Source organism: Chiroxiphia lanceolata, chromosome 2, assembly GCF_009829145.1.
Source record: "Chiroxiphia lanceolata isolate bChiLan1 chromosome 2, bChiLan1.pri, whole genome shotgun sequence".
NCBI lineage: Eukaryota > Metazoa > Chordata > Aves > Passeriformes > Pipridae > Chiroxiphia > Chiroxiphia lanceolata.
This window is the reverse complement of record NC_045638.1, coordinates 119,318,634-119,342,566: the sequence shown is the minus strand read 5'-3', so window position 1 is coordinate 119,342,566 and position 23,933 is coordinate 119,318,634. Positions and strand designations below refer to the sequence as shown.

Genomic DNA, 23,933 nt, shown 5'->3' with positions numbered 1-23,933 from the left:
AAAAAGCACTTCATCCAGCTCATCCCCCAGTTTAACACACTCTTGCTTCCTAAAGTACATTTCTTTGGTGAGGATAATTGTGGTTGTCTTGGAGCAAAGGGGTCCCACATCTCTTCTCGCAGACTAAACTGCAGTGCACACAGCTCACTTCAAAGAAAGGCACTTTCTGCAATGTTTATGCTAAGTTTTCATTGACACTTAGTTTATACCAAATTTCCAAGTCCTCACATTATTCTAGTCCTTTTTGATAGCTGCCACATCCCACTCAAGACCTTTCATGTATTAGCCAAGTGATCCTGAGGCAATATCTGCTTATTTTTCAGCAGTCCACATCCCATCTTCATCTCCACTGTCTACGGAGATTGATTCTGTCCCAAGAGCTCCCAATCCCATCCTTTCCTACAGAAAGCTTTTGAACCCTGTCTCCTCCACTCTTGGCCTTCCTCTCCTGGAGTTTTTGGCTGTCAGCTCCCTCCAACTCCTTCTCACAGCCGAGCAAAGAAGACCACAGTGACTCTGCACAAAGTGCCCTGCTTGCTGCCTGGTCCTGGAAACAGGGTCTGGAGGAGGACGTACGGGAAAAATCCTGCTCATCTCCTGATGCTCCAAAACAGAGGATCCCATATGGTCAGGATCTTCAGAGGGTTTTGCAACTAAACTCTTCTAACAGCTCCCTGCTGATTGCGTGCAAGTGGCAATTTTTTTTCAAAAGCTGAGTGCTTGGCCAAAGTTTGGAGGGTTTTCCCCCCCCTCCTCACTGTTGGAACAGCAAATTATATATCTGTGACCAAAACACCAAACCTTCAACACTTGAGCCAGAATGCAGACATGCAAACACTTCTTAATTAAACAGCTGTAAAATAATTTTAGCAAGGGCAGTTACCTCCTTAGTGGGAATCACTGAGCTTTGCCAAAAAAAAAAAAAAATTCAAATTAATTTGAGATAAATAACTTGCACAGAAAGTCTCTGCCTGATGACTGTAAATAAAAACTGCCAAGAAATGATAAAATTAAAAAGGGTCTTACACTAAGAAGTCTCAGGTGGTGATTCTACCAGATCTGATTGTAAAATAGCCTCTAGTGTTAAAGCAATTTAAAAAAGATATTTAAAAAAAAAAAAGAGGACATTGTAGCAGAAGCAATTGAAACTACCTGAAAAAGCAAGCTTGTGCCTCCAAGAAATCCCTGTTTGAAATTCTTTTGATGCTACGCTTTCACTCTGTTTAATTGTAGTACAGAACCAGTTTAGAACACTTGTTTTACGATGTTTTCAACAGAAAAAAAAAATTAATCCCATGCAAAGAATAGAAACTCAGGATGCTGTAGTTTATGAGTTCTTCAGTTGCATAAGAATAAAGAAATAGCTAACTGGTGAGAAACACAGACCAAACTAAAAATTCGACATGAAAAAATATAACAATAAAATTCACATTAAATTATTTATTCAGTAATAAACAGTGACACTTTTCTTTATACAAAGCCCTCCCCCCCATCAGTTTTGATGGGAGGGGCAAAAAAAAGTTCGATGGAATTTTGAGGGAAGCGAGATTGGAAAACAGGTGTGGGGGGGAGAGAGGGGCCCTGATTTGACTGATGGTTTCAAACAACAGCTACAAACAGCCAGCAGGGAAAGTGCAGCACATTCTGCAGATACTTTAGATTACTGTAAACCTCAGCTGCTATAAATATCAGCTGTCTATAGGTACTAAATACCTGGGCCCAGAGCTCGCCAGAGTCGACGACGATTCCCACTGATGTCTGGCACCGATGCCCAGGCCACGACACTGTGCCAGCCAACACTGGGCTGCAATTCAGGCATCCAAGGCTGCTCCCAGTGATGCCAATGCCACTGAAGATTTCCAAAGACACCGACAGGAGGAAGCAGAATCAGGCTCCTGTAGGCAAACGGCCATGATCAACGATGCACAGCCAGTTAGCTCGTTTATCCTGAAGGCTTGAGCCTCTGTGCAGGTGCATGAGATCATTGCGACGTTTTAATGACCCCCATCCCTAAATTTTTTTTTTTTTTTAATTGGCAGCTAAAAACATCTTGCACTTCACAGGGAACTCCAGCCCAGCTTTCATAGGTCCCACTGTGGTGTCACAGAGACTGCAGAGCAAGAACAGGGAGAGGGTCATGGGCACTGTGCAGACCAAGGGCAGACACAGGTTTCCAGGGACATTTACAATTCACCCTGTAAGTTTAAACTTGCTAACATAGTCTACATTTAATATGTTGAGCAGTGACTGCTCAACCACCTCCATACAATGCTGGAGAGGATCATCTCTGCTCTCAGCTCTACCAGCTCAACTCTTCCAAGAAGACCACTCCTGCCTCTCCTGTCCCAAAGACTGGATTTTGAACTTGCTCAGGCCAAGGGTTCTTTAGTTTTTAAAGGGACATGTTCCTGCATCACAACTGTCAGATTGTGCCCATAGGGCTAATATGTAAAAGCAGTATTTATTTTTAAATACCTTCCCACTTCACATGAGATTATCAGTTCCAAAGAGCATGCATCAACTTTTTTTTTTAAAAATCCCCACACAAACAATATTTATCATCCAAATACCCTTTAAAGGCTCAAAGGCTGACATACTAAAACCAAGGACTCAACTTAAAAATCATATATATTTCTGAGTTGTTTATAAGAAATACATGTTGCTGGTCCATTGATACGGAGGAAAAGCTTGTACCTGAAATTAATTAAAAGAATCATATTCAAAGATATACTCGCCTGCTGAAAGGCAAAATATTGCACCTCTCCACATAACTCTGCTGTCTCCACGGTCATCTTTACAGATACAACCAATCAGGTGTTTTGAAAGGGGTTTTTTGTTGGGTATTTGTTTGGGTTTTGTTTTTACAAGCATGGAAAAAATCTATTCGCTCCTGAGTCGACTGAGAACGCAAAAAAACGCCTACGTTTTCCATCTCAGATGAGACTGGGTGATGTCATTCACTTTATTTCCAAAGGATGTGCACTTGAAGCACGAGGGTGGAACGGAGGCACCAGGTATAGCTACGTGTGTATGTGTACACATATATTTGTACAGACATATGTACATACACATAAAAAACTGTGGGAGCAAGACACAGGTCTTTGTGCCTGGAAGCAGAAAGGTTGGGGGGCAGGCAAGGCAATCCTAAGTGCAGGTGTGGGGGGGAAACGTGACACTCCCCTCCCACAACCTCTGCTCTCTGAGAGCTGTGATGAGAGATCCATTCTTGAAAGCGTGTTTTGATGCAGGAGTAGATGACTGAAGAAAAATCTGCCATTCCCTGGAGACCATCACACTGTAAAAGAGGTATTGGATAAACTGATAACTGAACTTTTGCATCTGGTGACGAAAGGAATCAGAACACAGTGAATTTTACTCTTGCCAAGTGCAGCTTACTCAGCTCTCCAGAAATCAAATCTCCAGGGCAGTCAGTAGCTGCGCTATTCCATCATCTTGTGCGGATGGAAATGGGCCGTTGAAACAAACTGGTATCTGCTTTTCAAAAAGTGGTGGACAGCTTGAACCCTCCCGGTCTTCAAATGAAGACACAAAAATTAACGGCAGATTTCTCAACATTGGTAGGAACAAATAAAATCCTGGAACACTTCAGGAGTTTAGTATGTTGATTTTCTTGAAATAAAACAACAATTTCCCTACGTTCTCCCAGAAACAGTGATACAGTACAATATGTTTCATAAGCCCTCTCAAAATGAATCATCCACTTTCTTGGGACAGCGTCAGAACTCACCACACATAAAAGGAACGAAACAACTCCTTCAGTAACGCATTAAGGCACGTAACTTATCTGTGACCTGATTTTAAGGGCCTTTTTTTCCTATCTGCAGAAACTTGAGCAGTGTTAACATTTCTGTTTCTTTCCCACCGCCACCAATTCTCCATGACTGCAACGTTGCGAGCGAGCGCTCCCCTCCTCTTTCAAGAACAAAACCATCGCAGCATCTGCTTCTCATAAGCACATTTGTGCGTGTGTGTGAGAGTGTGTATATGAGAAAGAGAGAGAGAGAGAAGTAAATCTGCTGAATTTAACTTAAAAGTTTGTCACAGGGAAGGATTTTTTTTTTTCGTTTTTCATCCTCCGAATCATAGAGTGCAGAAACAGGGCTACTGCTACGCACTTGCACTTTCAACTCGCTTGTTAGCACAAGGGACAGTTAGTGACTGAGGGAAAAGAATTTAATTTATTTAATTTTCAGAGTCAGCTGACTGGTGCAGGAATGGCTACAGATGATGGCAGGTTTTTATCGGCACTTGCCTCTGAGAGCCTGCGGAGCAACAGAAGTTCCTTCAGCTCACGCGCGGGTTCAGCAGTGGAAACTGGGCACAGAACAGTAGTCCTCGAGGTGGAAGAGGCAAGAGCTTCACCACTTATTCATCCCCACTAACCAACAACTCAGTAATACAATCCAGAGAGAGATTCCAGTGCAAACTGCCGGCCTGGGTTTTTTGTGTCCCATTTTGCTTTGACATCCACAGGGAACTGGAGGAGGTGCCTCACAGTATGAATTGGTGAAGAGGAAGGCAACGAACAGACCGCTCTTGCTACACTTTAAACCATTTCAGGAAGTCAAACACACTACACCTCAAAAAGAAATGCTGCCTTTTCTTTTGCCTCTCCTGCCCTCCCTCCCTGAAGTTTATTGAGGACATATTGTTTCTTTGCCTTCCAGCTTTGCCAAGTCCAGGGGAAAAAAAAAACCAACACAAAAATACCTTGGATTTTTTTTTTCCTCCCACTATTTCTAATACTGTCAGAATTCCTAAGTCAGAACTCTTATTCTTGAAATATTTCTTGAACTATCCTGTCCTGATCAGACAGTGAACTGTGACAGCTATTACTACATTCCCTCCCACACAGTTTTCCAATTGCATGACGAATTTATTGACAAACTGAGAAGCCAGCTCCACGAGAGCAGCAGTGATATATAGCACTGTCAAGAGAGTGAAATTTATTAAGAGAAAGAAATACTGATGGACTATAAAGATGAGGAGAAAAACCCCACCACATTTAATTCATCATCCCAACACTGAAACTATAACCCCTCTATTTTAAAGCAATATTTAAGCATAGTCCATTCAGCACTTATACATTGCCTCAAACTTCAAACAAGATATATATATATATATATGTATAAGGGTATTGCCAAATTGTGATATAATTCTAATGCCTCCAGTGCCAGCATGTCAAGTCCTGTCATGTGACAAGGGAGAACACTCAACACCTCATAGAATCAAGTTCAAAAGGGCTGGAGTGAAGCAGCAGTGCGGGGAGGGAGCCCTGAACCCTGGAGTGGCATGCACATCCCAACACCCCCCCTCCCCTTTCACACGCAGATCCATGTGGTCTCCACCTGACAAAACTACATTTACGACGCTCAGTGCCTTGAAATTAAACCGTTTCTTATCTCACCCACGCGATTATGTCTTGGTTTCAGACATAAAACCAGTGGTGTGTCTTTCGAAAAGGGACGTCTGAAAACAGTGGTAACAAAAGGCAATAGGTTTCAAGAGCCTCGGGAAACATTACAGAGGGACCCTGGGTGCACAGAGAAAGGCAACCTCTCCAAGCAACAGCCAGGACCTGGTAACCCAGGACCCGACCCAGGCTCTCCTCAGTCCCACCTAAGCACGTGCTGACACTCGCTGGAGTCTCCATGGGTTGGACACGGAGGCAGCACCGAGGCTGCCAAGGGCGATCTTGCAGCCCTTATTCGGGACTGGAGCTCGCTCCCCTTGGCTCCAACTAAACTCCTCATTATGCAAGTCAGACCCAAGGCCCAGGCCAGAAAGGGGGTTTTCCCAAACGCTGCAGAGGGCCGGGGTTGGATGTGGCCGCGCTGTTTTCCAAGTCTCCAGATTCCTACCCCCTGATGGCAGCCAAGCCTCAACGTGTGCACGCCGAGCACGTGCAACCGGTTACGAAACCCAAGAGCTGCAGCTGGGGTCTCCCAAGGCCCACAGCACAGCCCGGGCTGGACAAACACACTCTGGAGTCAACAGGAGATGGAGATTTCAGCGCTCTTCTCGAGGTGCTCAGCACACAGATCAGGCCAGTTGAAAACGGTTTGTTTCCATGAGCCGCGCGTTTTTATAAACCTGGCTTTTTTCCCCCCTGAATACTGATGTTATAAGTCACCACCCCTTGAAATGGCTTATCTGAAAAAGTCCTGCCTATAAGATTGTACTGATATTTATGAGCACTTCCGAGGGCCTGCAACATAACCCACAGGAGACTGAAGATGTTCAACATCTTCAGTGGATCATAGAAGAGGCCCAGATTTACATTTGGTTTAAATCCGTAAGAGTATTTGGTCCATTTTTAAAGAATGGATGGGTTGGAAATGCAGTTCCTGTAACCTCAAGTTTCGTTTTATGCTAAAGGTGTTTGCGAGTTTCTGACAATCAGCTCAGCACAAAGCCACCTTTAGAAGCAAGAAAAAATACAAATACCCTTACTACAATCTAACATCAGGAAAAAATACTTGGCTGGAACTTTGGGTGCGAATTATACTTGCTTAAGCTAGAACAAAAGGACAAAAACATCAAAATCGAGTAATGTGGAAACGAGGGAGGTTTAGCTCTTTAAAAAGAAAGGAAAGATAGACATTTGAGGTAACAAACAAAAAAAAACCCAAAATGCACAAACACGTCACGGACATCTAAAAATAGCATTTTATACATTTTTGCCAGTGCTTCTCTGAGAGCAAGTTCTTTAAACAGAACTTAACAATTTTACAATTTTTTTTTTTAAAAAAATATGTCATCCTAAAATAGCCCATCAATCCTTACCCAAACTTTCTGTATTTCTACAAAAATAGATGCACAAAGAGCTACAAAATACTGTATTCCTGAAAGGAGGCGCACTGTAGTCAAGGGAGAGTTTGTTTGTTTTTTTTTTCCTGACAATTGAGACTGTTCATAAAAATATCAAGCTGAACAAAACAAAACACTGTTAAAGGAGCAGAAAGGAGTTAGGTTGCCCAGCTGCAGCAGGCTCAGATGAGGAAAGAAAGAGAAGTTAGGTTTCTGGTTCTTTTTTTCCAACGCTGTGGGACCCATAAACGGCCTTACAAACAAAAAGGCTCAACAGCAAAACCAAAATAGTTGGCTCTTCATCTTCATGTGTGTCCTCTGCTCCATGCAAAAGGAGTCAACGACTGCTGTATCGCCCGCCCAGCTGTGCTGACTCCAGCTCTAGCTGGTCTGAATTTCTCTGCACTTCAGAACCAAGCAGTTTCCTTGCCCTTGTCCTGATGTTGTAGACCTGCATTTCACAAGGGAAAAGAAAAATAATTAAAATTTGGTAGAGTGTTGTTTTTTTTTTTTTGTCCTCCCCCCTCCCCGAGCAACCGAAATAAGAATAAACAAGTTTTGATTAAAAAAAAAAAAAAAGAAGAAAAAAGAAAAAAACCCCACAATTTACCAGCTTAGTGAACCTGTTAGCAACACTGTTACTACTCCCAATTTTTGAGGTATGGTAAGCTTAAACCACACTTAAGTTTGAGACTGGCTCAAGCAGTTCAGGAACGCTGATAAACTCCTGTATGTGCTTCCTTGTTTTGACCTGATGTGGAGCACAGCACGGTATAAAAAACCCTCCAGCAAGACCTGCATTGATAATCCAGTATGCAACAGAGTAATGTTTCCTGACAGGGGCCAGCCACACACACTACCTCCTCCAGAAAAAGCCTGGATCTCACAGTTTCTGTGGCATTTCACCTTACAGAGGAGAGAGGGACAACGTTCCTGCAGCATGTAAAAAACCCAAATAATTTCACCTACAGAGTGTCAGATTTTCAGCCAAGAACGGCTAGTGCTTCCACACGGGAAAAATTAATGATTTTCAGCTTGCATTTGTTATGAGTTCCTCTAACATTTTCCTTTGTAAAAAGTGAGGACTACCTAATAAATGTGGTGCTGTGTTGTGGCTTTAGCAGTATAGACTTGGAACCTGTATTATAATCTGGGATTTCTCTGCTCCAGAGGGATTTAATCTTCTCTAGATTTACACCTAACAGGGCGTAAACCTAAAATCCGGACAACAGAAAGGGAGATGCAGGTTAAACTTCCTGAAGAAGATACATTCTTGCTCATTTATAGGGAAAGCAAAAAGGAGAGAGGTGCAGGCACATATTTTCAGAGGTAGTAGGGCACTTGAAACCCACCAACATAAAACCTGCCCCTTAGCGTTTTGAGCCAAGTAAAACACGTTGTATGAAATGAAGGTGCACTTCCCACCATAAATCATCATTCCTATACAGACAGTAAAGCTCCTGGGTGCCATCCTACACATTGCCCTGCTACAGTGCCCCAAGACCAATGCATCAGCTAAGGATTTAGGGGTGATTTCACCACTAATGAAAATCGGTTCAACTCCAGACTTCAATGATGTTGCAGCATGTTCCCTCAATATTTAACCTGCAAAAACTGACAGATCCGTGTGCTCAGCACAGATCCCACTTCTGTATTTGATCACCCAGAGAAACACACAGGAAGTCCCACATGTTTCCAGAAGGCCTAACAGGCACGAAGGCTTCAGATCTGACAACTACCTCCTTGTTTTAAGAGTAAGAACAGCTAAATATTTAATGATGATCAGCATTTCACGCAGCTGAGCTACAAAGCAGTTGATGGTCACAGAAAAGATGACAGCACACGGCTCTATCCATGTCAGGGTTCCTAAGCTGTGCACAAACACTTCTGTGTCCAGAAGTGAAGAGGCAGGGAAAGCCAAGCACACAGGTATGGCACACCAAACCTTGTCCAGGGGCTTTCTGCTCCATTTCACGTGCACTTGGCACCTACTTCTTCAGACTGGAAAAACTGGGATATCCCTCATCTAGAGCACGCCTATAAAAACACATTCACAGACTTTTTATTCAGTGAAGATGTCTCCCTGTTGCTTAAGGGCTACTTGTTTTCCTGGCAGCATCATACACAGGCAGAGACGTAACAAACTGCTGCCACTTCCCTTCAAAGCTCCCTCCCAGTTAGTGATGACAATTTAGGGCTATTTTTCCTCTGCTGTTCACAATTTTTTAAACGAAGATGACCCCGGAGAAAAGACGGAAGTAAGGAGGAAGGAAAAAGGAAAAAAATAAAAAGATAGAGGAATTCAGACAGCAGAAACCTTTTGGAGGATAAAGAAGTCATTTAAGTTCACCAGTGGAGAGCTAAAGGCCACCAGAGGCAGTGGAAACTTGTAAGAAGAGAAGCATGTTATATGGATCCTAGCAGCTTAAAACGAATGACAAACACCTGCTTAAGAGGTCATCCACCTGACAGCAGCAACTGGTAGAAGGGGAATAACCAGCTGAGCACATACCTTCCTAGACAGGTATCTTTTCAAGACACAAATAACTGTAACAAGGAGGTTTAAGGTATAGCTATTAAATCTAAAAAGCCAGGGAAAACAATCAAAAAAAAAAAAAAAAGCCAAAGCTGCCTTAGCTACTTAGAACTGAATGTGGAACACTTTCCATGCCTTTTCCTCATTATATTCCCACCTCCTTCATGGCAAGGCCATCTGCAGTCCTAACACAGAACCCAAGTGCGACCCTGCTGCTAACAGAGAGCTTTCACTTGCAGCCTGTCCTAAGCAGGGACATCCTGGCTTGCACTGCACGAGTCAGGATTATCACAGGTGTCCCCTGCCTCTGGGACACCAACCTTATAGCTAATTGCCACAGGAACATCCTGCAGTTTCTGTAGGAACATCTAAACAAATTTAATGAGTTGTGAAAAAACTCGTGGGATGTGTGTGAACAGAGACAAATGTACAGGAGGCAGCAGACTGATCCCTCAAATCCCATATTCAATGTGTCAAACTGATGTGCAGGCATTTCCAAAAGCAGACTTCCCACAGTCAGCCAAGACTAGAGGATGTTGATTAATTCACCTAAATTTAAAGTTATTCACCTCAGTGGGTGTTACCTTTACACGATAAAGAACGTGCACCTCGATGTCAATACAGACTTACAGCCGTCAGATATGCCAGAATCCCGCTTTGCTTCTAGTGTGCTGGGGCTACAGGAAGCCTCCTCCAGCACATCTGTCCAACAGCAGGACAGGATATCCTCCTAGGCCCTGCAGTAGCAAAGCAAGTTGCTCTGCTCTCCTCCCCACAGGGCTGCCTGCAGACCGGGCAGCTGCCAGCACAGCCAGATCCGACTGATCAGCTGAACTCCCGGTGAGCAGGACATCTCCTGCCCTGCTCCTGAGGGAAACACTCATGGCTGTAACCACCAGCTCCACTTCAAGACAGCAATTCCCCTCCCCAGCCCCTGATCTTAAGTGCTGGACTCTGCCTGCACACCCTCCATGTAAACAGGAGGATTTGGCAGAGCCCTGAACCACAGCCAGCGCTGTCAGAGCCTGACCTCGCTTTGCAGGGAGCTGTGACCTAAAGCACAAACATACTGTGCTTACACCAGTGTGTTTATACACATAAAAAAGTCCATACAAGACATACTTTTACATTGAGCATTATAGCTCGGGCACTTCGGCTCCGGGAAGGCACTACACACCAGCAGAAACAAAAGTAACAGGTTTTAAGAGATCTTGAGGTAGACCTGCATTTTCTTTAATCCCACTAGTACCAATAAAAAAAGCTTCTAAAAGGGTTAATTTGCAGCATACAATGTTAGGATTAAGCCACATGTAACGGGAATCAGGTATAAATCCCTCTTCATTCTCTAAAACAGGACCATGTAAGTTCAAACAGATGTGCGAGGCAGATCAATACAATGTAAGCCCAATGGGCAGTGCTACACTGATGTCCCGTGCAATCTGTTCTGAAACATAAATTCCCAAACTCCACCGTGCATGCAAGGGGAACCTCCTCTTAACCTCTGGAGTGATTCAGCACTATCCGTTCATGAGATCGATTATTTGGCTTAGTATGGCAGAGATGCAACAATGTAGCTGGAAGAGGGTAAGGTTACAGGCAGCCCGCCCTGAGCCCAACGTTATCATTCCATTTAATCCAGCATGAGGAATTTTTCAAATGTTTCCGTAATCGCATGTGACAGCAGCACAAGAAACGTGACCCACCATAAGGGAATCAGTTTTTAGCTGCAGAGCTCTGAAAAGCAACATCTAGGTATATAGCAAATGAACTTTTTAAGTATAAATCACCTGAAGCTCCCGGAATCTGATACATTCACAGCTCCACAGGCTGTATTCTCCAGGGACATATGAGCAAACACTTTCAGAAGTGATGTATTCTTGCCACCATGGCCTAACCCTACTGTGAAGAAACCACCTCTGTGTCACTAAAAGCCAGTACACTCTTCCAGGCCCTTCGGTTTCTGGCCTCTCTGCTGAGATAGCTGTCTCACATTAGCATTAAATGCAATAAACTTCTATGTGATGTGGAGACTTTTCCAGTACAAACCTCCCCCTGAAGTGCACGTGAAGTAGTAAAAGCTTCACTGGTGCTGGATGTGACTCAGTGTGGTACTTCAGCAGCCCACTTCTCTCCCCACAGCACAGCACACCTTCCCTGGGCTGACACCTTTTGATGTGCAAGCAAAACACCGAGGCAATTAAGCTCCCTCTTTTCACCAAGATCACGCCTTGAGTGCCTGTAACCAAAGCACTTGTCTCAACTGCACGAGCTGCAGAGGCAAGGCTGAAAAGGGAGCTCAGCCTTCCTGCCCTTCCCAGCAAGGAAGGAGAGATGAGTGTGCAAGGAAAGAGGCCAAGTAATTGTAATGTCACAGGCCTCCACTGCCTGCTGTGTTTCACTGCTTGCACCCTTGTTTCCAACTCTGGGGCTGCCTAACAGGATTTTGCTGCTGTGTTTCGGTGCATGGTCATTTTGAGCAGCCACAAGACACTGATCTGCTGAGATCCTCTGTTCCTGCAAACCAGTCACACATTTCCCCTCTTTCTTTTCCCCCACGGGGGGGGGGGGGGAATTAACAGTTCAGACCTTTTCCAGTTCCTCACTGAGCAACTACATGACACACAAGCCACTGCCAAATCAGGATCCTGAAAAAACTGGCACCCTACTGTACCTCTCCATAGGGATTTTTACAAGGAGCAGGCAGCATCAGGGAAAAGCTGTATTAGTCCTGTAAGGCAGTGCTAGGACCCACAGTCCCTTTTTTAAGGCACTGTGCTCTTAAAGGGAAAAAGCCCCTGGTTTATTCCAGGCACTACTACCAACAAAGCAGCAGTAAGCAAACCAGCTTGCACAGCACTGAAACTACTCACAGTCTAGGCTGGACTTAAACCCAAGCCAGGCAGCAGTTTCTTCTGACTAATAATTCCCTACACAGTTCTCAGCTCCATCCCCAAAAACCTAAGTCAAAGAGCAGAGCTCTGCAGCTGGGCTGCTGGGGCTGGTGTGAGACCAGGGGGCTCATCCCCTCTACCACTGGCAGTGAAAGTCTGCTCATACTTCAGGGAAGACAGCTCACTCCCCCCATGGAGTTTGTCACAGGGGCAAAACTTGAGATTCCAGTCTGGTTACACTGTCATTCTATAGCCAAAAGCATAAAATGTATCACTGGTATAGCTGGAAATGTTATTAACAGATATAAATTTCTGCAGTGTTAATAATCCTAATAAGCTTTTTCTTAATTTTCTTGAGGCAGCAAATGGCATAGTATTTTATTTAGAAGAGATTACTGGTTCCCAGTTGCTTTAAGTGGAAGAGAAAGGGATTTGTATTCAGTTCATTATATTTCATCTTTAAGAAATTTTTCCCCACTAATTCTTCGTTGCTCTGTGCACCAGTCAAGGCAAGGAAGTGCTTCTCACACATTGAATCAGTCAGTGAGAGCTACCAAAAAGAAAGACACTTTAATGAAAAGGTAATAGAGATGCAAACCTAGTCTTTCCTTAATCAAATAATACACTGTCTTCTAAAGTATTAATCTGCAAGCACTGGGGCCGTTGAGATAAATACCAAACAGAAAAAAGGAGGCCTCAATAGCACATATGAGCTCCAGGATGGAAACTGTTAGTCACCCAGCACCTGATTGCAAAAGTGAGGGCTGCCAGACTGCTCCTAACACCGAGACAAGAGCCTGCTGGTCAGAGCTCACAGGCACAGACATAGCTCATGCAGGCTGCCCTATGGCTACAGACCCTGCAGGGAAATAAATCTAATTCACAGACCTCTACCCAGACCCTACAGAAAGATGTTTAGCTGGATGGTGAGCACAGCTCAACCAGCATCTCCACTCTCCTTGTGACACCTGGATACTGCACAGGAAGGAAACGCTGAGCTGTTGCAATTTAGGTAAGATGCAGTCCTCATGTACTGCAAGTTATTAGTTCACTGGAGCTATATTTTGGTGAATGTGCCTATGAACTAGCTGAACAAGCTGGGAGCTTCCACATGGAAGTATAATTAACCGTTTCCCACAGGATTTAAACAAACAAAAAACCCCCACGTATCACATCACAACTCGTTTGGCTTGAATGGGGCCAAGGCAGACGAAGGTCTCTCAGCAAAAAGGCAGCGTGTTTCACTGCGATGGATGAAAAGACAGAATGGGAGAGACATGTGGCCTGGAGAAGCATTAACGGAATCTGAATGGACTTTTTACTCACTGAATAATCCACCCAGCAGACTGGCAGTTTTTCCCCAGTTTGCTGTTGTGTGCTTATGAACCCTTGTACACCCCAGTTTATTGTCAAAAATTTATAGATCCTGCTGTACCTCCCTATTGTCCCTATTTCTCCCTCAAGCCTCCCCTTTGAAAGTTGTTTATCTCTTCTTCTCCCCTGTTTTCCCATGCCTCTGTTACTGATTAGCTGTAACTACCACAATGCAGAGAGAGCTACCATTAGTCAGCTCCCTCAGATACCCGAGAGTTCCACCCATCTTTCCCTTGTCCCCCTACCACATCTTTCCTTAAGCTGTCAATCTCTTGCACCTCCCTAGTTTGGAATCCACCCCTCAAACCATGGCTTTTTAAACCCTTGTTTCCCTTGAATAAACGGGCATTGCAGCACGAGACCTCAGCTGCGTCCGAACCCTAACTGCAGTGCTCGGTCCAATTTCCCCTATCCCAGCGGACCGTGGCATTTCACAGCTCATCTGCCCCGACAGCAACCACAGGAGGGATTCCCACCTGGAAACACATTTGAATACGGCCGAGAACCAGCCCTGAGTCCACTTTTCCCACCCCCCCCCCGCTCAAATTCCTGCCGCTAAAACAAGCCCCGGACACAACCGAGCCACCTTACCTGCGTCGAACCCAAAACTTGGCACGATGTCCACTGTCCCGTGAAAGGCTCCAGCCCATGCTGAGGTAGCGCTGGTGACAGCGGCGGGGTCTGCCTTTGTCCCGTCGCACTGGGGAGCGGGGATCCTGGCTGCGCGGACCGACGGCATCAGCAGGGACCCGTAGCGGGGGTCGCGGTGCGAGCCGGGGTGGTGATGGTGCACGTGGGGGTGATGGCGATGCACGTACACATCGTGCATGTGCGCGTACGAAGGGCTCACCTGAGATGCTAAAGGGTAATGCCAGGATTCGGAGGCAGCGGGGGGAGGAGGTGGGGCAGTCTGATGGAGGCCGTGTCCCGGCCAGCTGCCGGGATCTGGTGTTGGGAAGGTGCCTGGTGCGGTGACGGGGAAATCGGGGTGTACTCCACTTAAGCACGGTGGAGGAGGAGGCTGATAAGAGCTGGTCCAAAATGAAGTCGGGAAACTGCTCCTTTGGCTTGAAATTGCTGAGCTTTCTGGCAGAGAGGAGAGAAATGAAGCATCACTGAAGCTGAACAACACATTACGTGATAAAAAAACTCCAACGATTTGCTACTCTCCGAAATTTGTACTACTGAACTCAAACTTCCTCAGTAATTATAGAAATCACAGGACAGCTGAGGTAAGAGGGGACCTCTTGAGATCAGCTAGTCCAATCCCCCTGCTCAAATGGGGTAAACTGGAGCAGGCTGTGCAGGACTATGTCCAGTAAGATTTTAAATAAGACCCAAATTCCACAGCCTCTCTGGGCAACCTGTTAAATGTTTTATCCACCCTCAGCAATTACAAAAAAAAAACCCCAGAAAACCAAACCAACAACAAAACAAGGAAAAATAAAAAGCATTTTATTGTGTTCAGATGGAATTTCCTGTTTTCTAATATGTGCCTATTGCCTCTTGTCCTGTCACCAAGCATTGCTAAAGAGAGCCTGGCTCTCCCATCTTTCTCATTTCCCCCCCCATCAGGTTTTAAACACATTGATAAGATCCTCCCAAAGAATATTTTTCGTCTTCAGGTTGAAGGGTCACAGCCCTCTCAGGATCTCAGTGCAAGAACTATGAGGAGAGGCTGACTCCTGACCAGTCCAGACCATATCATTTAGAAAGGCAGCTGTTGTGGTTGTAAATGCACCTGAAGACAGAGAACCAGGTTACACTACAGAATAGGAGATATTTGGCTAAAGGAAGAATACCAGATCCTCTCAAACTAATTGTATAAAGATCATATCTAACAGACCTTATGTTAGCCCCTCATAGAATATACCATGTTGCCCTGTACCCAAGAGGATCATACAAGCAGAAACCTCTATGTAGCTCAAAGAGGTTTTGGTCAGAAATAAAAAAGACTCACTGCTTCTTACAGCTAGGGCTCAACTTCTATTTAAATGGATTCAAATACCTCTACATTATGAAATCACATTCTAAAAATTCCTCTCTGGAAGGAGCGGTTACTGTTTTTGATGTGTAGGAAAGTATTGGCACCTCCATCCTCACAATCCTCTTGCCAGCTCATGTTAGAAAGTACTGCTTCGTGCAATATGTCTCAGCTCAAATAGGGGTGGGTTTTTTTTGGTCAAAGATGGAAACATAAAAATACAGGACTTCACCTCTGATGAAAGAACAGTCATAAAAATAGCCTATGGAGGAATAAAGCCAGGGAAGTTTAATATCTGATGAGGCGAGGAATCCTCTGTTCCTCATATAACTTTTATAAAAATACCTTTTTTTTTTTTAAATGACCTTTTGTTTTGCTTTGTTTAATAAGCAACTGGAATGAGACTTGGGTGAAGACACCATTGAGAATGAACAGATTCTTCAAATGCTCCTGCCTCTGAACTTTGCTTATACAAAAATAGTTTGGAAACCAAAACTTAGAAGTGTTTTCTGACTCTATCACTTGGACAACTCACCTCTCTGTTTTAAAATCCACTAAAATCACAGTATTTTTTCCACACATCAACTGGCTTTGATTTAGGCAGTTTGTTGAGTCTGATTAACTTCCTATATTGGAAATAAACTTTGCAAACACACCATGGACTAACATAGAGGATGTTTTGGGCCAAAATGCTTCAGAGGCTGCAAGCTTATCTGGCAACCTGTACTCCAACATGGTTTTCTTCAAAAGGTTGGGCTGCTTTTAGCAATGTATTTCTATTGCAACTCATGCCTGAAGACTGGAGAGAGTTTCAAGCATATTTTAGAAGCCTCAACACCCCTCTAAAGTTGGTATTGTTTGTAAATCATTCCTTGTTAAAAGGGATTACACTGAGGTGGAGAGTGCTTGTGGTGATATCGGCTGGGCTGACAGAAAAAAAGCAAACCCAAACTTCTCCACACCCAGTCTGTTGTTTTCCACACTGCTTAACAGAGGAGCACAGCTTGATAATGCTCTGCCAGTATTCTGGAAACGAAACCTCTGTAATTGAGAGTTTTTGAAAACTCTCTGGCTGTTATCTGCATGGAAAAGCCCTAAATCCAAAGCACTGCGCTTCAAAAAAGCACAGAAAACCACAAAGTATCTGCAGGACAGCTTTAATACCAGGAGAGAACACTTTAAACCACCGGATTTGCCAATATGAATTCATCCCAGATTGCATAACAGCTTGGCTTTACCAATCATGCAGGAGGTCTAGGCCACAGAAAAGACGTTTGGTCACGTCCACTTTTCAAACCTGTGCACATTTCACAAAGCCACTGCTGCTGTCAGACACTGCCGTGGACCAGCCCCCACCAAGGCATCACTGAGTGTAGCAGCAGAGTCCAAGCTCACTGCTCAAGGCCAAGTCATGTCACTGGAGACACAGGGCCCAGCCAGATTATACAAATGTGCCAGAAAATTTCATCCCTCCCGAGTGCTCGGAGATACCCAGCCCCTGTGGAACACGGCAACGGAGGAACAGCCACCGTCCTTGAGGAAGAAAAACAAATAGAACAAAATCTCTGCAGCCTGCACGGGTTTTCGAGAGGGGAGGGCAGGGGAAAAAGAGGCGTTTAACAGAAACTGTTTGCCAAAAAGGACACTTCAGTCACCACAGTTTCCTGCCCTAAGCACAGGGAGGCAGGGAGATGGCAACATCTCGGATACCACAAAGTGGTAACTGGTGCAAACGTTCGCGGCGCCCGAAACGCGCACCGAAAACGCGCCAAAGCGGAGACAACGTGTGGAGCTTCCTGCAGTACAACACTGCTCCTCGGTCAGGGCGAGAGGAAAGAAGAATAAGAGAGGAAAAACCAGACTTTCAGCTAGGAAAAAAACACGTTGATAAAAACGCCATCAAGGTAACATCAGTTTCAAGGCATCTTTAGGTCACGTTAGCGCCCGCAAAAAGACTGAAATTGAATATTCAAAGTCCGTGTTACTGGACCCTATTGCAGGAAACTATATTTTATCCAAAAAATCAGTTTTCAAGTTAACGTGAATAAATAAACAGGTCAGTATTTTCAGCATACAAATGATGAAAACCTGTTCTTTTCAGGACAACGGGTTCCGTTTTTTCTGGGTAAGCAAAATCCCTCCTCGAAACAAAACAAAAAAAAACCCCAATCGATCAAACAAACAAACAAACAAAAAAATCCCAATAGCGCCGCAATGATAAAATCAGAGTTTGTGTTTTCATCAGGACACCTTAAAAAAAACTCAAAAAAACCAAACGCAAAGATGGAAGGAAAAAAAAAAAAGGCAAAAAAATCAAAAAACATTACTAATCCCTCCTTTCAGGTAAAGGAGAAAACAGAGTGAGCTGGGGAGCCAGTTCATGCTTACACACTTCCCACTTAAATCCGTACCTTCCAAAAACAGCTGTTGCAAAGGTTTTTTTCCTTTTTAATTTATCTTTGAGTAATAAATTGACAAAAATTCTGACTACCCATGAAGGCCATTTATAAAAGAACCTCAAGATAATGGTATTTTAACCTCTTTAGGTAATGGGATACAAATTCATATTCACAGAACCATAAAACCGTTTGGGGCTGGGAAGGGACCTTGAAGATCACCTAGTTCCAACCCCCCTGCTATGGGCAGGGACACCAACTAGACCAGGTTGCTCAGACACCCACTTATTTGCTGTTAACTGAACATCTCTAAATACTACATAAGCCAGAAGGCCAAGGTGTTGGCATCGTTCCTTCCCACTGTTTTCAAGCAGGTATATTTCAGAAACTCATTTGGGCCTGATAAAATCATTGTCAGCTTCTCTTTTCTGAAGCAGCAAATGCCCTCAGCTCTCTCAGTGTCCACAGCCCTGCCCAGCAGCCTCCCTGGGGATTTTCATACCACTTCAGCAGGTGCAGCAGCAGCAAAGGGCAGATCTCCTTACTTTATTCCCGGAAGACTTTCAGGACACGCAGACCTCCATTCCCCACTGAGGGCATGGGGTACATGGGGTTAGGAGGCAGCGTGGCTGAAGAACCCTTATACCAGGCCACCCTGTCCCCTGTAGAACCCTCTGGGGGTGGTTGTGCAACCATGGGGGGAGACAGGGAAAAAGAGCTGGGTCTGTCTGAGGTCAAAGAGAAGACACACAACCCCTGGTATGTCTCTAAGCTCAGTGAAGAGGGCTTGCTATGGGCAGGGGGTCTCTGGGGACTGCCTTGATCCCATCTCTAAAACATTTATAGCCTGTCTGGGCCATTTATAAACGCTCCAGCCTCCTTTTTAGTAAGCATAGGTTCAATCCTGCTCTCAGTCGAGTCAACGGAAAATTTCCCATTAACGTTAATGGTCCCGGCTCAAGCCATAAATTCCTCCAGCTCCCTAGCCACTTGTGCTGACCTTTGCTTAAACTTCCTCGGATTTGTCATCATCCTTCTGGAAAGCGAGTCCTTCTGTGCTATTTTTCTCTCCACAGTAGTTTCCAAAAATCCCATCTCTTCAATATCTGTGACTTTCATCAACGCGGTCTCACCTCAGCGTCGCTGATTATGGGCACCACTGCTCCCACACAGATCCCACTGGTATCTCTCTCACTCAACCTGATGCAAGGCCACTGCTCACGTTGCTTAGTTTGTGTCCCTCTGTCAGTCCACATAAGGATGTGATCAGAAATAATGCAGCTGTGGATCTGAAAAACTACCTACACCTCCACATTCAGCAGTGGAAATAGCATCTTACTGGCAAGGCTTTCTTCAGCCACCAATTTTGAAATCTTACCTGCAAGGTCTTCCCTGTGTATCTGGCAAGATCTTCTCTCTCTTACACTGATGCATATAATGCACATAAGCATTTATATGCACAACAAGACAGAAGTGCTATGACACTGTGCAAGTGCCTCGCAGATCCTACCGTGTTTCTACTCTCTGCTTGGAAGCAGAGTAGTGTCACCCCCATTTTACATGCAGGAAGCTGTAACATCAGCCATCTCTCTCCCATGAGCAGGCTGCAATGCACCACACCACATGGCTGCAGCCACAAGGGCCAGGGCTTGTCCCCCAGCCTATTCCAGCCTCTGCTGGCTCCTCCCCACTTGAAAAGCAGCTGTGGATGAATCCTAATCACCTGGCAAAGTCACCCGAGAAGGCTGCACAGGTTTCCTCACGTCCAAGGCCAGAATCCCAAACAGCTTTTCTCTTTCCTCACAGGCCAAGTTTCACACTTGGAGCTTAAAAAAAAAAAAAAAAAAGAGCCTCCGACCTTGCAGGAGAGGTTTGTGAAGCTGCGTGAGCTCTGCCCCATCCCGTCCAGGCCTTGGCAGAGACAGGGGTTATGGCAAGAGTGGGAGACGCCTGCTTCTTCCGTGCCTCTGGCACCCATCTCCCCCTTTAACACTTCACATCACTCAGCCCCAGAAGCTCTGCGGTTCTTTCAAGTTTGAGGGAGAATTTTCCACCTCTACAGAGGAGCGAAATTTCAGCTGCAATGCAATACGTGTTACCGCAACACAGACCGAGTCAGCCACGCCAGAGAGAGCAACTTACTGCTCCTCTTACCTCTCCACAGAGGACTTAGCCCTGTCTTGCTCTTGGTAAGGGCAGTTTCTGAATTGAAGCTACTGGCTTGGCTCAAAGCTCTTGAGAAATGTTCATCCACTACTGAACCAATGTCTCCCTGGAAGTAAGTGAACAGGACGCAGCGAGAGTTAAGGTACTCCATCTCGGCAGGCTGGTCTTTCTCATCCTCCTCTTGCTTGCTGGGAAGGGTCGCTTCCAGAGACTCCTGCATCTTGTTGTACACAGCTAACTTCTTCTGGGATTAAAAACAGAACAAACAAGAGACGTATCAGTGATGGCGTTCAGCGGAAGATCAACATATGGTTTCTTTAACGAGAAATATTTATTTCATAATTTAAGTGGGACTACCAGGATATTTCACGCTGGCATTTCACAAAGAAGAGAATACCAGCGCCCACTTATGAGCCTCTCTCCCTCTCACACAGATGGACCTGCTTCTCAGGCATGTTTCACAACTACAGTTTATCAGCAAGAGCTTCCACTCAATACTTTCGAAAGAAAACAGGCAGGCTCTAACAATTCCTTCCTGACTCCCACCTGGAGAGGATGTTCCCATTAACAAAACCTACAGAGGTCAAGTCAAGCTCTGTGGAAGGGTGTCCAGACACAGGGTGCCAGAATTTCACCCATCTAAGTGAACATGCACCAGATTTTGCCGGCTGCGCTCCCCCAGCTGAGCGTACACGGCCCTCAGGACTCTCCTCATTTATCCACTTATGAGGAGGTAAAGATGGCAGAATTTCGTGCTTCCACAAATGCATAAGTTTTCACTCATTGCCAAGAAAATTTGGCAATTTTAAAATAAAGCTGTACTTTAGGGTAGTGATTGGGGTTTGGCTGGGGAGCTGAGGTCTTTTGTTTTGGCTGGTTGGTTGGTTTGGGGTGGTTCGTTGTTGTTTTGAGGTTGGGCTAAGAGGTGTTTTGTTTTGGTTTCTTTTTTGTTTGTTTGTTTGTTTTTTTCCCTTTTCCTTTTTTCTTTTTCTTTTTTAAACACAAGCTTCTGGAAAAAAAAAAAAAGGGGACAAAAATTCAATTAATAAAAAATTACACGTGTGATCTGGGGAAGGAGAGGGATTGATAAGTCTGCAAACACACGCAAAAAAAATGCACCCCAAACCAAAAACACAGAGAATCATACAAAAAAAAAAAAATAAAACCCGCACAAGCCATCTGTGAATGGCTATTTCAGAATTTTCTCTCTCTCTTTCTCTCAAATCAAACCTAAATGTCAAAATAAATGTGTGTGAAGATCCATTTTGCACGGAACATATTTTTCAGATGTTCCACTCTACAACTGTTTTCACAGGAAAAAAAACCAAAAAAAAAACCAAAAAAAAAAAACCTTTCCCCACAACAGTGAAGCTGCAGGAATCACAGCTTTTAGCTAGCCAGCCATTTCCACAGCTGACTTTGCACACAAGCACTTTCAGGAACCCAAAAACAACTACAGCACATATGCAGAAGTATTTCATAGCATTTCTACAGATTTACAGTTTGACTTCTCTTTAATGGTTTGCTTGGCAGCTCTCGAGCGCCATCAGAATCTCTTTAAGTTTACAGCTTTTTTACCCTTTTTCCAGAGTAATTCTATAGAAAAAATTAAACAACTGTACAGTCTATAAAGTTTCACTTACACAGTAAACACGCATGTCTGAATTAAAAATAATTGAAAGTAATTTCCTGACCTTATGTATCATCAATACATTTACCTTCGGTGCTTTCTAAAAATCACGTCAGCCCATACAAATTCTCTCATTGTAATGTAAAACAAATACTCTGGGGCTAAGTCTTAATTATGAATGGTAATTTAAAAAAAAACAACCACCAAAACTGTAAGGAAGAGCTATTTACAAAAGGAATTTAAACCAATAGTACTAAAAGCTCGTAACAACTAAAGGATCTATATGACATTCCAGTAACTGATAAACATAAACCAGCTCAGTAATGCCATTGATTCAGATGCAATGAGGGTCGTACATAATTTTATTTCAGTTTGGGATATTCAGGCAAAGGGCTGGAATTCAAGCAAATCTGTGCTTCACAAAGCAAGTTACAGCATGGCTCAGCTTAGCAGTGTTACTTATTTAGGCTTTCAGTTTTATCCCAAGATTCTATAATACATAAAGAAAAACTCTGGGATTCACACATAAAAAACCCAAACAATCAAACACAAGGAAAAAGCAAATTAAAAGTTTTACCACAAACACTACAATTTACTAAAATTGTTAGAATGAAGCACAGTCTGAAGCTCTGAAACATATTTTTGCAAATGCAGAATTTGGGGTAACCTATATTTTTTTTTTTTGGTAAATGTTTTGTTCATTTTTTTTACAAAATTTACATCTCCAAAAAAAGTCTCCTAATATTTGTTCCTGAAAGGGAACAATTGGAAAATGAAATGGAAAATCTGTGCCTAAGGTATCACTCACAGTGAGCTTCACAGTTTTGCTTAGGTAATCACAGAACGATGAGACTTGAGTAAGGCAGAAATGGTTATAAAAATACTGCATTTATGGGAGACACACACATTAGAAATCTGTAATGAATCTATCTCAGTGACTTCATCATTCTTAGAGGTGCACCACAACCCAGAACCTCTTAAAAATGCAAGACAAGTGGTTGGGGAGGGTGGTTTTCTCATTTTTGGTTTCGGCTGGGCTTTGTTTTTTAAGCAGAGGCGAAGCACGAAAGAGATCTTTAGAGAAGCCTAAACAGACACTGACCTATTACAACATCTCAGGTGCAAGTGTATGTGCCAGAATAATGTAACACACTTTAAAAGTTGACTTCTGTCGTTACAGGTGCAACACTTGTACCTATCCTGCAGTTATGCAAATGCATGTACAAAGCACACAATTATATACAGAAACACTCTGTTTAATACAGCCCCTGGCTTGACTTGGTTATCAGGAAGGAAGTCTTTCAATGTTCCTATACAGGGACTGGAGCTCAGGAAATTAAAACTTATCTCCAGAGTCGCTTCTCTGTGCAGGAATGTTCCCCCTTCCACAGCCTAAGAATCTAATTCATTTTCCATTTCAACTCTCTTCCCTCCCCTCCAGTCCATGGGCAGTCATTACAAGATGCTCTGAGCACTTTCTTCTTTCGAAAACACCAAATCTGACCTTTTTTTAATGATGAACAAGTACAAGGCCTTGTGCACGGACTGAAGTTTTGACAGTGAAAAGTTTACATTTTGTGGTGAGTTTTCTGCAAGCGATGAGAGTTCTAAATGAAAAGATTTTTCAAAACAGCATCAAGCCTGTGATCAGACATAAGTATAACTAATTTATATTTCAGGTAGAAATTATCAGCCCGTAATTGCAAAACTCTTTAAATAAGAAACTTAAATAAGAAACTACAGTGAGATAAAGTGACTCAACCAGTTTTCCTCGTATGCAATGTATATACAACCTTTCCATTGTATACATGCTCTAATAACATGGGGGTTTTTCCCCCAACTCACTTAAAAACAGCCTGTTTGCACACAAATTCCCTAATTTTTGTTCTGACCTTAATCTTCTCATAGCATTTCTGACTGCACTTGTGTGAGTGGAAAAGTATGCAAGATCATCAGCTGCTAAATGAATTTGTCCCACCATCGTGGGGTGTGAGGGCACAAAAACAATAAAACAAACATCAGGTTAGGTTTCTGGTAACCAATCTGGGCAAGTCCACTTTCACTTGTACTTTTTCATACAAACAGTTCTGGCACATATTTAAGCAGCCAACAGTGTCTGTAGATC

At 43.8% G+C, this 23,933-nt stretch overlaps 1 protein-coding gene across 2 annotated transcripts in view; it reads right to left on the bottom strand.

Annotated features, from left to right (window-relative positions):
* Positions 1 to 1,307: 1,307 nt before the first annotated feature.
* VGLL3 (vestigial like family member 3) overlaps positions 1,308 to 23,933 on the bottom strand; it is a 28,492-nt gene continuing 5,866 nt past the window's right edge. Inside the window, exons 2-4 of one of the 2 annotated variants that reach the window (XM_032679913.1) lie at positions 20,167 to 20,422; positions 14,224 to 14,718; positions 1,308 to 7,282 (exon numbers count right to left, since the gene is read on the bottom strand). In XM_032679913.1, coding sequence (XP_032535804.1) covers positions 7,239 to 7,282; positions 14,224 to 14,718; positions 20,167 to 20,422 — 795 coding nt within the window. In that variant the 3' untranslated portion in view covers positions 1,308 to 7,238. The remainder of the gene's footprint in view (positions 7,283 to 14,223; positions 14,719 to 20,166; positions 20,423 to 23,933) is intronic. The other variant, XM_032679914.1, reaches the window with a different exon arrangement.